The sequence below is a fragment of the Nicotiana tomentosiformis genome, chromosome 6, assembly GCF_000390325.3.
Source record: "Nicotiana tomentosiformis chromosome 6, ASM39032v3, whole genome shotgun sequence".
In the NCBI taxonomy this organism is placed as follows: Eukaryota; Viridiplantae; Streptophyta; class Magnoliopsida; order Solanales; family Solanaceae; genus Nicotiana; species Nicotiana tomentosiformis.
In genome coordinates this window covers 109,558,464-109,573,803 of record NC_090817.1, presented here as the reverse complement: position 1 = coordinate 109,573,803, position 15,340 = coordinate 109,558,464, and the positions used below count along the sequence as shown (strand labels likewise).

The following is a 15,340-nucleotide window of genomic DNA, read 5'->3' as shown; positions in this document are numbered from 1 at the left end:
TCCTCTCTTAAACGGGAATCATGTCAAGCGTAGTTCAGTTACATCAAGTGAAGAAATGTAAACAATCCTAAACATAGTATCTCTTGACTGCGTCTGAATTGATAGGTTTTGGCCAAATCTCTCCGTCCATTTCTGCAAGTATGAGTGCTCCTCCTGTTAATACTCGATGAACCATGTAGGGACCTTGCCAGTTGGGTGAGAACTTCCCCTTGGCTTCATCCTGATGTGGGAAGATCCGCTTTAGAACCAACTGCCCCGGTGTGAATTGCCTTGGTCTGACCTTTTTGTTGAAAGCTCTTGCCATTCTGTTTGTCGCGTCCCATTTTCTCGCGAAATCAGGTTTCGATGTATGACAACTCTTTTAAGGAAGTATAAAAAGAGAAGAGTCGCCACATAATGATTATTAAGGTGCGTTAGGGCACCTACTTGCAAATGACTCTGATTTGACTAGTCAACGTCACCAAAGATCGGGTAAGGGCTCAAATTACCTCAAAGAGAAGGTGTTAGACACTTTTCGAGGTCCACAACTGTGGTCCCGACCAAACTCAGAATTATGCGGATTATGTAATGAGACTAGGTGATCAAATAAATAGAGGTCGAAGAAGTTCATTATAACATAATTGGTACAAATCTTTAAGGACAACAAGATGTGAATACAATGTTTGAATAACTAAATGTAGACATAAAAAGGGGGGTGGGGGAGGTCCTAAGTTGTTTAGCCTAAAGGATTATCCCATGCAACATAAATAATGCTTCGCAATTCCCTTTAGATAGGAGTTGCTCATATTATTTAGCGGGTACAGATTATCATCTCCTGCTACCCAATTACTATGTTAAAGTTGTTTACCTAGAAGCACTCTAATTTAATTCTAAGTCGTACCTTATGCGTACACTACCCGTCCCATGCCTATGGTCTAGAAGGCATTGGACCTCTATTTGGGTAGTTTCTAAACTTACTTAGGTTACTCTAAATGGTAAAACTAACTGACATTCAAAACAAGTAGGACTTCATGCAAAGACAAATAAAGGCTCAAGTTTGCCCCCACACATAAACATCAAATACACGCGGGAAATTTATGAAGTGCATAGCTTTAGAATTAAGACTTAAAATCCTATAGGCATGGTTTCTAGGTGATTCTGAATTCCAGCATGCAATGTTATTGCTCTTAATGGCTTAGGCGAGGAGGCAGTAAACTATTTGTAAGCTTAGATCTATTAGCGCTGATTTTATAGATATGCATCTTAGGAAGGTTACATTGTCCTATAGGCATGATTTCTAATAGTGGCATAGTTAAGCAATGAAACAGTGTTTGAGAGCCCAGCATTAACAACGTTGATCTCATAAACCATTTTAAGCGAGTGACAATACCCTATAGGCAGGATTTCTAACGATTGACAATTGAAACTGATTTTCTGTAATACTTAGCCCCAATAGGCATGTTTTCTAGGCAAGCAATATGATAACAATAACAATAGAAAATAAGTCAATTAAAGTCCTATAGGCATGGTTTCTAGATGGGCATTAGTGATCACATAAGCATGCTGTCTAGTAACACACAACAATAGATATGGGGAACAAATAAAGTACTTAAGCTCATGTTTTGATAGTAAACATGTTTAGTGAGTGTGTGATTACTATAGGCATGATCTCTACTAGTGTGCAACACATAAAAGTCAAAATAACAAATAGAGCACATAAGTCCTATAGGCATGCTTTCTACCCATTGTGCGATAATTAAAGTACCCTACCCCTTTTATTAATCACCCCGTCTGTTCAATTACAAGATTATTACAGACCCAGAATTAAATCTGAATAATTACATAAGCAGACCACTATAGGCCCAATGACAGGCCCAGTACAGATAACCCAGTATTTTTCAGGCCTTCGACAGCTCCAGTAGCCTCGAATTCCCACTTATAAGATCAGTCTAGTAAGTCTGGATCCAACAGTCAAGCCCAGCATCACATAGAACCAAATACCAGGCCGAAATGAAGGACATGGCCACACAAGTAATAGACTATATGTTGAACAAATTGAATAGAGTAGAAAGTCCACATACTTATTTTCCAGGACTATAAAGCATAAGCAAATTCATGTGGCATGTTGGCAGGACACGCATAAGAAAATTCATGTTTGCATTTTGGACATGTTTGACAACAGACTATTACTAAAGAGGTTTTAAACACAGATGTGGTCAAAAGCAACTTAAGACAATTTCAAGCGGGGGATCCAATTATGAAAAGTTGATGGATCAACAGAGCACAGTCTTAATAGAGTAGTTTTAGCATAAAGAATGACAATATAAGTTCAAACAAGTGAAAGAGCAATATGTGCAACATTAGTATAATTGAGGAGGCATATAACTTAGATCAACATGGTAAGCATACGTACTTAGTTTTCAGAACAACAAGATTATAGCAAAGCACAAATAGGCCTAAAAGAGACTAAAAACTAGGAGATTAAGTCATGAAGGTCTAACAAAGTTATAGTCAGAGAATGGCAAGTAAACAAGCAAGTAGGCATGATTTATAACAATCGATAAGAATCTTAATCACAAAGGTTTCTAAGTCTAAGGATCATGGTAGGAAGATATGTCAATCTTAAGGTCATAAGATAGACAAACGTAAGAACTTAAGCCAGTCATAATGGTAAAACCAAGTGTATTGGGGTTTAACTAGAAACCTGGCAATACCGAAGAATGCAAGATTGACCAAATACCAAAGTAGAAATATATTAGGCTAAAACATTGAGACAACAATGAACACATAAGTTTCATGTAAGCAGAAGAGCAGTAGAACATGCATGAGGGATTCATTGGAAAGAAATTCACTCAAACAAGTTCTGGGCAGGAGATAACATCCTTAAGAAATGCAGAAACCTAAGGCAAGGCATGAGGAAAGGCTTTTAAAGAGCAGCTAGCAATCAGAGTAGCATAACAAGCTGAGAATAATCATAAACTATTCAATTGCGCACATATAACAGGCATGAAACCCAGAATTCAAGTAGGTTCAGATAAACAAGGGCAAGGATAATGAAATCAAATACGAACATGAACATGAACAGAGGCAAACAATATCGTATTGATTCACAAAAATCAGAATGTCATGAACACCAATAAAAGAGAATAAATTGCCAGAGTCTTATTACTCACCAATTTGCCGAATTAACGAGCTAATAAGGTAGAGATTAAGAACCAACAACTTGCCTATCAGTAACACAGAGAGAACAACAAAAATCCCAAATTTCTCAGTGCTTCAGAGTTCCCAAGGGCTTTAAATGAACTCAGGGCAGTGCTCACACTGAGAGAGGTTGAATAATAGAATTCTGGTGGCCTTGGCTTTCAACCGGCCAAAGTCTCAAATTTTAGTGTAGTGGAATGAGTGGGAGTGAGAGAATAACAATGATTAAGATCCGTTTAAGGGGATTTAGGGGAGAGGTTTATATAGTAGTTAAATCAGACGAGTAAATAAGGAAAGAAGTCAATCAAAATAAACAAGGAAAGGAAAAATGTGCATGTAATCATAAAGCAACCAGTAAAGGAAAGAAATCGAAATTCAAACCTTAATTAGGGTTCAATGTTTGAAAACCCATCTACTGATATGAAAAATAAACTATTCTTCCATGTATATGGACGAGATATTGTCCAGATCTTAGCGATTAAAGTTGAACGGGCCCGAATCTGAGATATGGTACTTGCCAAGTTTAGGCAAGTACTAACTAACACCATAGGCATGCAAGTAACAACGAGGTAACGCGTAAAAGGTAAATAAATCACAGAAGAAATCCATGATTTGCTCGAATTTGGAGAAGATTGGGGAGACGACTAGGGTTTCTGAAGGAGGGAGAAGGAGAGATGAGAGAACATAGAGGCGACGTGGTAGGGGATTTGTCTCTAGGGTTTGGGGCTTTGAGGATATAAGGGGAGGTAGGGATTTATTATGGTCCGTTGATCATTTGAGATCAACAGCAGAGATTGAATAGGAAACTGGGCGAGTCAGAAGGTAATGGGTCGTTTGGTTGGGCTGCTGAGGTTATTGGGCCAATTTTGGTCCAAAAATTGGACTTAAAATTGGGCTTCTATTTAAATACACGAAATTTATCCAAAAATAATTTATAAAAATACTTAATAAATAAATAAAGATATTATTTATGCACTAAAATGATTAAAAATAATAATTTAGCATTATAAAAATATAAAATTCTATTTTGACATAAATAATATAATAAAAGAGCACTTATGTATGAACATAGGCTATTATTGCAAAAATTACATAAATAACTAAAATATCGATATAATTATATGAAACGATATAAAAAAAAATTAAAACATGCGTGTGGGTGTAAAATAATAAATTAAGATGATTGAGTTATTTCAAATAATTTAAGGGAACAATTAGCAAATATTCAAGTAATTTTAATGCAAGAAAAAGCTCTGAAAATTATGGACAATTATGAAAAATGCTTGTATAAATCTTGTAAATTAAGTAATGATGCAAAATGACATTTTGAAAAGATATATATATACTATTTAGAAAAATGTGAGGGCAAAATTGGGTATCAACAGCTGCCCCTCTTTACACGGGAATGATGAAAGAGTCATCGGGTAAAGAAAATGATGACCAATTTTGGCCGAATTGAATGGGGAATGATGTAATTTAAAAAATGGGGCCGAACCCTGGTTCATGAGTTTCCTACATATCCCCGGTGTTATGGGAATTAGGCCATGTGTAGTTCTGGATCCAACAGCGAGCGAAACCGATGGAGTTGTTATGAGAACGGTCGTATGTTCGAAAAGGTTCTTTGGGCAGGACAGTGTCGTGAGCAGAATCATGTATGTGAAATGAACGTTGTGGGCGTATCATGAGGCAGATGTCTGAACAGTCATAGAGCGAGAGATAGGCATTGTCGGTTACGTTTGAAGTAGTCAGAGGATGTGAACGTTGAAAAATGAAACCGGAGCGAAGATTGCTCCTGTTTGCAGAATAGTTACTCCCGAGTTACCTGCAAAAACTTAGAACACGGTGCATGCGAATATACATGGGTTATTGCAAAAAATTAAACATGATGCAAATTTCCTTTGGACCATGATGATTGTCTGTGGACGAGGAGGATGATGTCTTTATACCATGACGTCCTGGGCCATGAAGCGTATGACAAGGGATTCGCAGGCCATTAAAATGGTGTCCTCAGGCCATGAGGATGGTGCCTCTGGACTATGACGCCTTTGAATAATGATGTGCAATATTAAGAGATCCTCAGGCCATGGAATGATGTCTCCCGGCTATGAGGATGATGCCTTCGGACAAAATAGCGATATTTCAGCCTATGAAATGCAAAGATATGATGCTTAGTCATGTGCGAGGATGAGACAAGACAAGGCTTAGTCTCGTGTGAGACGAGGGCAGTGCTTAAGCCCTAGATGAATAAAGGGGGTAGTACTTGGTCTTAGGTAGTGTAGTGGAGATAGTATTTTAGTCTTATGCAAAGAAAAAGCAGTGATCAACCTTATGCAATTACGGAGGTAATGCTTTCCCTCATGCGAAGAAAGGCAATGCTCAGCCTTATATAAGAAAATGAGACAATGCTTAGTCTCATGCAAGCAAAGGCAGTGCTCAGCCTTATGCAATTAGGGAGGCAATGCTTAGCCTCATGCAAGAAGAGCAGACAATGTTTAGTTTCATGCAGGGAAAGGCAGGGCTTAGCCTTATGCAAGAAGGGAGGCAATGCTTAGCCTCATGCAAGAAGATGAGACAATGCTTAGTCTTATGCAATTAGGGAGGCAATGTTTAGCCTCATGCAAGATGAGGAGACAATGCTTAGTCTCATGCAGGGAAAGGCAGGGCTTAGCCTTATACAAGAAGGGAGGCAATGCTTAGCTTCATGCAATAAGAGGAGACAATGCTTAGTCTTATATGGGGAAAGGTAGTGCTTAGCCTTATGTAAGAAGGGAGATAGTGCTTAGTCTCATGCAAGGAAAGGCAATGCTCAGCCTTATGCAATTACGGAGTAAATGCTTAGCCTCATGCAGGAAATGGAGATAGTGCTTAGTCTCATTCAAGGGAAGGCAATGCTTAGCCTTATGCAAGAAGGGAGACAATGCTTAGTCTCATGCAAGGAAAGGCAATGCTCAGCCTTATGCAATTACGGAGGCAATGCTTAGCCTAATGTAGGAAATAGAGACAATGCTTAATCTCATGCAAGGGAATTCAATGCTTAGCCTTACGCAAGAAAAGCGATGAGCGACAATGCGCGAGTAAAGTATTTCTTAGCTGGATGTATTTGGTAACTTGTCATCATGCAGGTGGTGATGTTGATGTTGTCGCGCCCTATTTTTCCTCTCGGAAAGCGGGCTTCGATGTCATGACAACTTTTTTAAATGGGAGGGTACTAAAAGAGAGTCGCCACCTAACGGATTAAGGTGCGTTAGGGCACCGATTTTGCAGATAGCTCTGATTTAACTAATTTGCATCACCAAAGATTGGGTAAGGGCTCAAATTACCTCGAGGAGAAGGTGTTAGGCACTCATCGAGGTCCACAATAGTGGGTGCCAGCCGAACTCGAATTATATGAATTAGTCTAAGAGAAGGGAAGCAATTTGGATAAATAAAGTGATTGACTTTAAACAAAGGTGGGGGGTCCTAAGTTTTTTAGCCTAAAGGATCACCCCATGCAACATAAATAATACTTCGTAACTCCCTCAAGATGGGGTGTTACTCATATTATTCAGCGGGCACAGACTCTCATCTCCTACTACCCGATTACTATCTTTATGTTGTTTACTTAAAGCGCACTAGTCAATTCTAAGTCGTACTCTATGCGTGCACTACCCGTCCCATGCCTATGGTCCAGGAGGCATTTAGACCTCTATTTCAGGGGGGTTCTAGACTTTAACTTAGGTTGCTCTAAAATGATAAAACTAGGTGACATACAAAAAAACAAGTTGGGACTTCATGTAAAGGCAATTAAGGGCTCAAGTTAGCCTCCACACACAAACAAACAAATGCACGTGGGCAATACATAGTTTCAGAATTTAAGACTTAGAGTCCTATATGCATGGATTCTAGGTGATGCCGAATTCAATATCGTATATGTGGCGCTGCTGTCCCAAGTTAACTGATTTGCAGATTATGGAGGTCATGAAACCTATAGACATGATTTCTAAGCGACTATACAGTTTATGAGCATTTGGTATTACACGCTAATTATTGAGACTACAGGTTGTAGGTTATTAAACATATATACATGATCTCTAGGTGATTCACGCAGTAGGGTCAATAAAACTTATTGGAAATGCTCAAAATTACTTATGCCTCCTTATAATCGCATGGATAACAACGTTTGAAGAGCGAGTGGTGATGTCCTATAGGCATGATTTTTAGAGACTAGTGATTGGAACTGATTCTCATATGTTATCTCCTATAGTCATGCTTTGTAGATGGACAATATGATGCAATAGCGATTTTAAGTAATTAAAATCCTACAGGCATGATATCTATTGAGCGTGGTGCAGATTGAAAGGACTATTATTAGCATTCATTCCCTATAGGCATGATATCTAATAATCGGACAGAAATAGGCATAGGAGCAGGTAAAATATTTAGTCAAACGATCATGCTTTTGAATAATGTGCAGGTATTAGGCAGGTTAAGTAAAGTGTGTGATTTCATATAGGCATGGTTTCTAATAAGCAGAAATAGAACACAATTGAACCAAGTATTGAAACCATAGACAGGATTGCTAACATATAATGACTGAACATAATAGGATACCTATAGGCATGATTTCTAACACACGATAACTAAACACACATTATTGAACCTATAGGCAGGATTCCTACCCCATTGATTGCAAATATAAGATAAAAATCCCTTTCCCAATTTCACTAATCCCCAAAATGTTATTACAAGAATTATTACATGCCCAGAATGAATAGAATGAATTACAAAGTAGAATAGCTATTGGGAGCCTACAGTAGGCCCAAAGATACACCCGGCCAGGCTAGGCCTTCATTCTCATAGTTCATAACAGCCCAAAATTACATCCTCATGGGCATAAGGCAGCCAGGAATCAAGTGATTCACCTAGTGGGCACAGGGCAGAGTTGAGCATTAGAACCATGGCCCTAGTGTGTCAGAGTTCCCAAGGGTTTCAAGAAACTAGGGCAGTGCTCACACTAGGGAGGTTGATAGGGGAAATTTAGAGAAAGCCTAAGGACCAAATCGTAGTGTGTCAGAGTTCACAAGGGTCTCAATTGGACCCCGAGCATTGCTCACACTAGGGAGGTCGAATGATAGAACCTAAGTAGCCTTGGCTTTCAGCTGGCTAAGAATAAGAACTCAAAGAGACCAAGTAGTAAAGGAATAGACTGAGGTTAGGGGAACAACACTGAAGGATACAAACAGATTCAAATTGAGCACATAGAACAGGTAGTAGAACATGTTTAGGTTTTGAGAACAGACTTAACAAAGTTTCAGAAAAACAAGTTCAACACATAATGCATATACCATTAAGACAGGTTTTGCAATATTGATGTACACAGGCTCATACTTAGTAGGAAAAAAAAGGGTTCAGGTTATGCTAAGTGTAGATGCTAGTGTCCCAAGAAGGGATCATATCAATTGGCAACAGAACTTAACAGAATGAGAACAAATTAAGGCCACTATTGGGAAGTCAAGACATGGTAGAAGCATACAAGATCAAACATGTTATATGTCATCACAGCAAGTTCAGAAACAGACTTATGCTAAACACTTAGTGAATACCTTCATGCTTAGTCATCAAATCCATAAAAGGGGATATGAAAGCATGTTTAAGTAACAGGGTTAATAGCAAATTTAAACACTAAAGAGTAGGCTAAAGTGCAAAGGTTCTAAACATCAGTAACACATAGGCTAGGCAGACTTAAAAAGAAATTAATCAACATAAAACAGGTCTAAACATGTCTCAAACTACAAGCGTAATGGCATTTTAGATTAGAAAAGGCCTTGAATTGAAGTAAGATAGTCAGAATTGCATACGAGAACAGCCCAAAAACATATTGAACAACAACCTTCAGAAGTGAAAAACACATGCTAATGACAGGTAAATAGGAATGAAGTGACGAAAGTTCAGCAACTCACCAGTTAAACGAAAAACAAAAAAGAACAAAGTTCACAGTAGCAAGAACCCAGAATTTCTGGCCTTGGCTTTCATCCGGCCAGGAACCAGAATATAGAACAAGAGTATTTAGAGAACAAAGAGCGATAATTTCAGTTTTTTAGTAAACATTCACGATTCAAGTCTGTCCCAAAAAGGGGAATGGGGAGGGGTTTATATAGTAGTTGAAATTAACATCCAAACAAGGAAAATCATCAATCAAACACGAGAAAGGAAAGAATCATTGCATGCAATCAAATCAGTAAGGAAAAGAGAAAAATCTCAAACCCTAATTTTAGGGAAAGTGAAAAATCGGCAGAAACCAAAAATAAATAAAAGATGAAAATCACATGCCGCATAGAATAAGATGAACATAGACAGAAATACCTTTTAAAATCAAAGAATCAAACCAGACTTGGTTCGATTTAAAAGAATCTGAAACCCTAATCTTAGGGTAAGTAGGAATCACGGATATGCACAGAGATTCATACCATAAACGAACAAGAACGAACATAGACGGAAAAGGTCAGGGAAATGAACCAGCTTTGGTTTGAAATCGATGAAATCCGCTTGCCATGTTTAGGCAAGCGGTATATAGAAGGTTCCAATACAAAGGAGGAGTCGAATATGGCAAGAAGCGACCATGGAATCCCATGATCGGTGGGATTAGGAGAGAAAATTGGGGGGAGATGGCTAGGGTTTGACAGAGAGAGAAGGGGAGTGTGAGAGAGTTCGAGGGCGGGGGGTGAAGGGATAAATGGTTTAGGGTTTGGGGGGGTTCAGGTATAATTTAAAAGGGCGGGTGTAATATGGGCCGTTGATCTCTGAGATCAACGGCCACGATTACTCGGGCGTTCTGGGTCGGGTTAGTGAAACGGGTCGTGACCGGGTATAGGGTTGGGTTAATTATTTTGGGTTCAAGGGTTATTGGGCTGGGATTGGGTAGTTAGGTCCGAAATTAAAAGGAATTTAGGGCTAGATTTTGAATACCCAATGTTTAATAAATAAATAATTTATAAAAGTAATTAATAAATATCAAAATTATCATTTGTGCATGAAAATGATTAAAAACAATTATTTAACATTATAAAAATATAAAAAGTTAATGCATAAATAATGTAATTATACATGCATATGGGCTATTATTGCAAAATGTGCAATTTGGCCGAAAAAATGCAAATGTAATTATAAAAAATTCCCTGAAAATATTTAAACCTTATATTGTTGTAAATGATAAGTTTTAGATGATTAAATCATCATAAAATAATTTGGAGGATAATCATTGGATATTTATACAATAAAAATGCAGAAATAAATTGGTTTAAAGTATTTAAAAATCATGGAAAATTATGAAAATACTTGTGTATGCTTGTAAATCAAATGATGATGCATATGCGCTATTTTGAAGGTATATATATGTATATATTTGAAAAATATGAGAGAAAAATCAGGTATCAACAACTTCCCCTCTTTTTCCGGAAAGGATGAAAGAGTTGTCAGGTAAATAAATGATGACCAATTTTGACCGAATGGGGTTATTTGAAAAGATATTGGCCGGACCTTGGTCTCTTAGCTGCTTACATATCCCTGGTTTTACAGGAATCAGTCCATGTGTAGTTTCGGATCTAACGGTGGAATAAACCGACGGAGTTATTGTAAGGACAGATAAGATATTCTGGATAAGACAATATCGGGATTGGGAATGGATGTGTCTGAGAATGGTTATGGATATTTGAACGGGTATGATGATTGGTTACATTTGAAATAATCGAAGGATATGAACGTTGAATGGAAACTGGAGCGAAGATTGCTCCCGTTAAGAGAACGGTTACTTCCTGGATCACCTGCAAACTCAAAACACGATGTATGCACAATATATATATTGATTATTATATATATATATATATATATATATATATATTGATTATTGCAAGAATTTAAACATGATGCAAATTCCCTCTGGACCATGGAGATCGTCTTTGGACGGTGAGGATGATGTCCTTAGACCATGACGTCCCAGGCTATGATTTGTGAGATAGGGGATTTGGAGGCGATGAAATGATGTTCTCGGTATATGAAGGTGGTGCCCCTGAACCATGATGCCTTTGAATAATGATGTGCACTATTAAGAGATCCTCAGGTCATGGCATGGTATCTTCCTGCTATGAAGATGATGCCTTCAGACTATGACGCCCTCGGAAAATTTGGCTATGTATCAGCCCATGAGATGCAAAGACATGATGCTTGAGATAAGACAAGACAGAGCTTAGTCTTGTGTAAGGTCGGAGGCAGAGCTCAGCCTCGAGATAAGAGAATGATGCAAGGTTTTTGGAATAGAGCAACATTTATGGTCATACAAGGAGAGACAATGCTTAGTCTCGTGGGAGGGGGGGAGGCAGAGCTTAGCCTTATGCAGTTGAGAGGAAGGGCTTAGCCTCATGCAAGATTTGAGACAATGTTTAGGCTCATGCAATGGGAAGGCAGAGCTTAGCCTTATGCAATTAAGGAGGCATGGCTTAGCCTCATGCAAAGATTTGAGACAATGCTTAGTCTCATGCAATGGTAAGGCAGAGCTTAGCCTTATGTAATTAAGGAGGTAAGGCTTAGCCTCATGCAAAGATTGGAGACAATACTTAGTCTCATGCAATGAGAAGGCAGAGCTTAGCCTTATGCAATTAAGGAGGCAGGGCTTAGCCTTATGCAAGGTTGAGACAGTGCTTAGTCTCATGCAATGGAAGGCAATGCTTAGTCTTATACAGTTGAGGTGGCAGGGCTTAGCCTCATGCAGGATGGAGACGGTGCTTGGTCTCATGCAAGGGGAAGGCAATGCTTAGACTTATGCAGTTGAGGAGGCAGGGCTTAGCCTCATGCAAGATTTGAGACAACGCTTAGTCTCATGCAAATTGAAGGCAGAGCTTAGCGTTATGCAATTAAGGAGGCATGACTTAGCCTCATGCAAAGATTTGAGACAATTCTTAGTCTCATGCAATGGTAAGGCAGAGCTTAGCCTTATGCAATTAAGGAGGTAAGGCTTAGCCTCATGCAAATATTTGAGACAATACTTAGTCTCATGCAATGAGAAGGCAGAGCTTAGCCTTATGCAATTAAGGAGGCAAGGCTTAGCCTTATGCAAGGTTGAGACAGTGCTTAGTCTCATGCAATGGAAGGCAATGCTTAGTCTTATGCAATTGAGGAGGCAGGGCTTAGCCTCATGCAGGATGGAGACGGTGCTTGGTCTCATGCAAGGGGAAGGCAATGCTTAGCCTTATGCAGTTGAGGAGGCAGGGCTTAGCCTCATGCAAGATTTGAGACAATGCTTAGTCTCATGCAAATTGAAGGCAATGCTTAGCCTTATGCAGTTGAGGAAGTAAGGCTTAGCCTCATGCAGGATGTAGACAATGCTTAGTCTCATGCAGCGAATAATTAATAAATGATAGCGGAGTATTTCTTAACTGTGGATGAGTTCGGTAGCCTTGTTGTTGTGAAGACAGTGATTCTAAGGTGCGCATGTACTGGCGACTATCTCTTGTTCCTGCATTCAAAGAAAAATCGTGAGTTTTGCGGGGGAGGTTGGTTCGTGCCTTTGTCTACTTTCTTTGCTCTATTCCGCATTGAAATCTTGTCCGAGTTACCATTGTAATGTGCAATTTAAAAATTGATTAGATGAACCAGTAACTACAACACTGTTAGAGACATTGCGACCTTCTTGCCATAGAATTTTGAGGGTCCTCCTCAAAATTCTGCCCCAGTTAACTAGACGAATTTCTGGCTGTTCCGCATACAGTGCCGTTGGCTGAACTTGCTTTGGAATTTTAAGGGTCCTCCTCAAAGTTTTGCCCTAGTTTCCAATTATGGGAAAATGGAAATTTTATTGTATTGTGGCCGAACCCATAGGGCTGCCTACGTATCCTCTCTTAAACAGGAATCAGGTCAAGCGTAGTTCAATTACATCATATGAAGAAATGCAAAAAGTTTAGACATAGTATCTTTTGACTGCGTCTGAATTAATAGGCTTTGGCCAAATTTCTCCATCCATCTCTGCGAGCATGAGTGCTCCTCCTGTTAGTACCTTGTGAACCATATAAGGCCCTTTCTAGTTGGGTGAGAATTTTCCTTTGGCTTCATCCTAATGTGGAAAGATCCGTTTCAGCACTAGCTGTCCTGGTGCGAACTGTCTAAGTTTAACCCTTTTGTTGAAAGCTCTAGACATTCTGTTCTGATAAAGCTGACCATGACACACCACATTCATTCTTTTCTCATCAATGAGAGCTAACTGCTTGTAGCGGCTTCTTATCCATTCCGTATCACTAAGCTCAGCTTCTTGTATAATTCTCAAGGAAGGAATTTCTACCTCGGCGGGGATGACGGCTTCAGTACCGTAGACCAATAGGTAAGGAGTTGCCCCGGTTGACGTGTGGACTGTGGTACGGTATCCCAATAAGGGAAATGGTAACTTCTCGTACCACTGCTTGTGATTCTCAACCATCTTCCTTAGTATCTACTTAATATTCTTGTTGACGGCTTCTACAGCTCCATTCATTTGGGGTCGGTATGTTGTGGAGTTTTTGTGCTTGATCTTGAAGGTTTAGAACATGGCTTTTATTAGATCACTGTTGAGATTAGCGGCATTGTTAGTGATGATGGATTCTGGAACCCCGAATCGACAAACAATATGGTCCCTGACAAAATCTGCGACGACTTTCTTGGTTACAGCTTTGTAAGATGCAGCTTCAACCCACTTTGTGAAATAGTCGATGGCTCTTCAAGTAGTTTGGAGGATTCTTTGGTGTCAACACACCATAATAGCCCTAGATCTGGAGTTCTTCTATATAGAATTCCTCCACTCTGGAAGAAATGGTTAGACAACCTCCAAAGTGTGCATTTCTGGGTGTGGCTTGCGTGCTCTGGATATTCTCCTTTTGTCAAATATTCCCTGATATCATGGAACCATGGATTCCCATCTGTTTCTTCTTCAACATGAGCATAGTAAGCCGGCTGATTATGAATCCTTATCGGAATAGGGTCGATGAAATTCTTGCCTGGATGTTGTATCATGGAGGACAAAGTGGCGAATGTGTCTGCGAACTCATTCTGGATTCTCAGAACATGTCTAAACTCTATCTTCATGATCCTCTTTATTATCTCTTGCACATGATATAGATATGGTAATATCTTGTTATTCTTTGTAGCCCATTCTCCCTGATGTACCAGCAGATCTGAATCGCCAATTACCAGTAATTCCTGGATATTCATGTCAACGGCCAAATTGAGCCCCAATATGCAAGCCTCATATTCTGCCATATTACTGGTGCACGAAAATCTGAGTTTCGTGGATACCGAATATTGTTGACCTGTTTCTGACACCAAAACGGCTCCAATACCCACTCCTTTGAAGTTTGCGGCTCCATCGAAAAACATTCTCCACCCGTCGTAGGCTTCGGCGATATCTTCTCCTACGAATGATACTTCTTCATCAGGAAAATACATTTTTAGTGGTTCTTATTCTCCTCCTACAGGATTTTCCGCAAGATGATCCGCTAATGCTTGTCCCTTAACCACCTTCTGAGTCACATAGACAATGTCGAATTCACTCAACAATATCTGCCATTTTGCCAGCTTCCCTGTAGGCATAGGTTTCTGGAATATGTACTTCAGAGGGTCCATCCTTGATATGAGATATGTGGTATAGGCACAAAAGTAGTGCCTCAGTTTCTGGGTTATCCAGGTCAAAGCACAATAGGTGCGTTCCAGCAAAGAATACAGTGCTTCGTAGGGTGTGAACTTCTTACTCAAATAGTATATGTCATGTTCTTTCTTTCCTGTCTTGTCGTGTTGTCCCAAAACACAACCGAAAGCCCCATCTAATATAGAGAGATAGAGTAGCAGTGGTCTACCGGGTTCTGGCGGGACCAGGACTGGCGGTGTGGACAAATATTCTTTGATTCTGTCAAAAGCTTTCTGGCAGTCTTCAGTCCAATTGGTTGAGGCATCCTTCTTTAAGATGTTCCAAGAAGCTCATCATGTCTTTCTTGTTCTTTGGAGGCGAAAAATCCTGGATAGTCTTGACCTTTGATGGGTCTAACTCAATTCCTCGGCGGCTGACGATGAATCCTAATAACTTTCCTGCAGGGATCCCGAAGGAACATTTTGCGGGGTTCAGTTTCAGATTGTACTTCTGCAGCCGGTCAAAGAACTTTCTCAGATC

The 15,340-nt window shown here is 39.5% G+C and overlaps 2 protein-coding genes across 2 annotated transcripts; both read right to left on the bottom strand.

Annotated features, from left to right (window-relative positions):
• Window positions 1-13,261: 13,261 nt before the first annotated feature.
• LOC138894568 (uncharacterized) lies at window positions 13,262-13,621 on the bottom strand. The gene has a single exon (XM_070179272.1). It carries the CDS (start codon window positions 13,619-13,621, stop codon window positions 13,262-13,264), a length of 360 nt encoding a protein of 119 aa, XP_070035373.1.
• Window positions 13,622-13,842: 221 nt separating this feature from the next.
• On the bottom strand, window positions 13,843-14,436 carry LOC138894567 (uncharacterized). The gene has a single exon (XM_070179271.1). It carries the CDS (start codon window positions 14,434-14,436, stop codon window positions 13,843-13,845), a length of 594 nt encoding a protein of 197 aa, XP_070035372.1.
• Window positions 14,437-15,340: the final 904 nt, after the last annotated feature.

Excerpts from the sequence above, each read along its gene's own strand:
- LOC138894567 (XM_070179271.1), bottom strand. The coding sequence starts at position 14,436 with ATGGCAGAATATGAGGCTTGCATATTGGGGCTCAATTTGGCCGTTGAC.
- LOC138894568 (XM_070179272.1), bottom strand. The coding sequence starts at position 13,621 with ATGGTTGAGAATCACAAGCAGTGGTACGAGAAGTTACCATTTCCCTTA.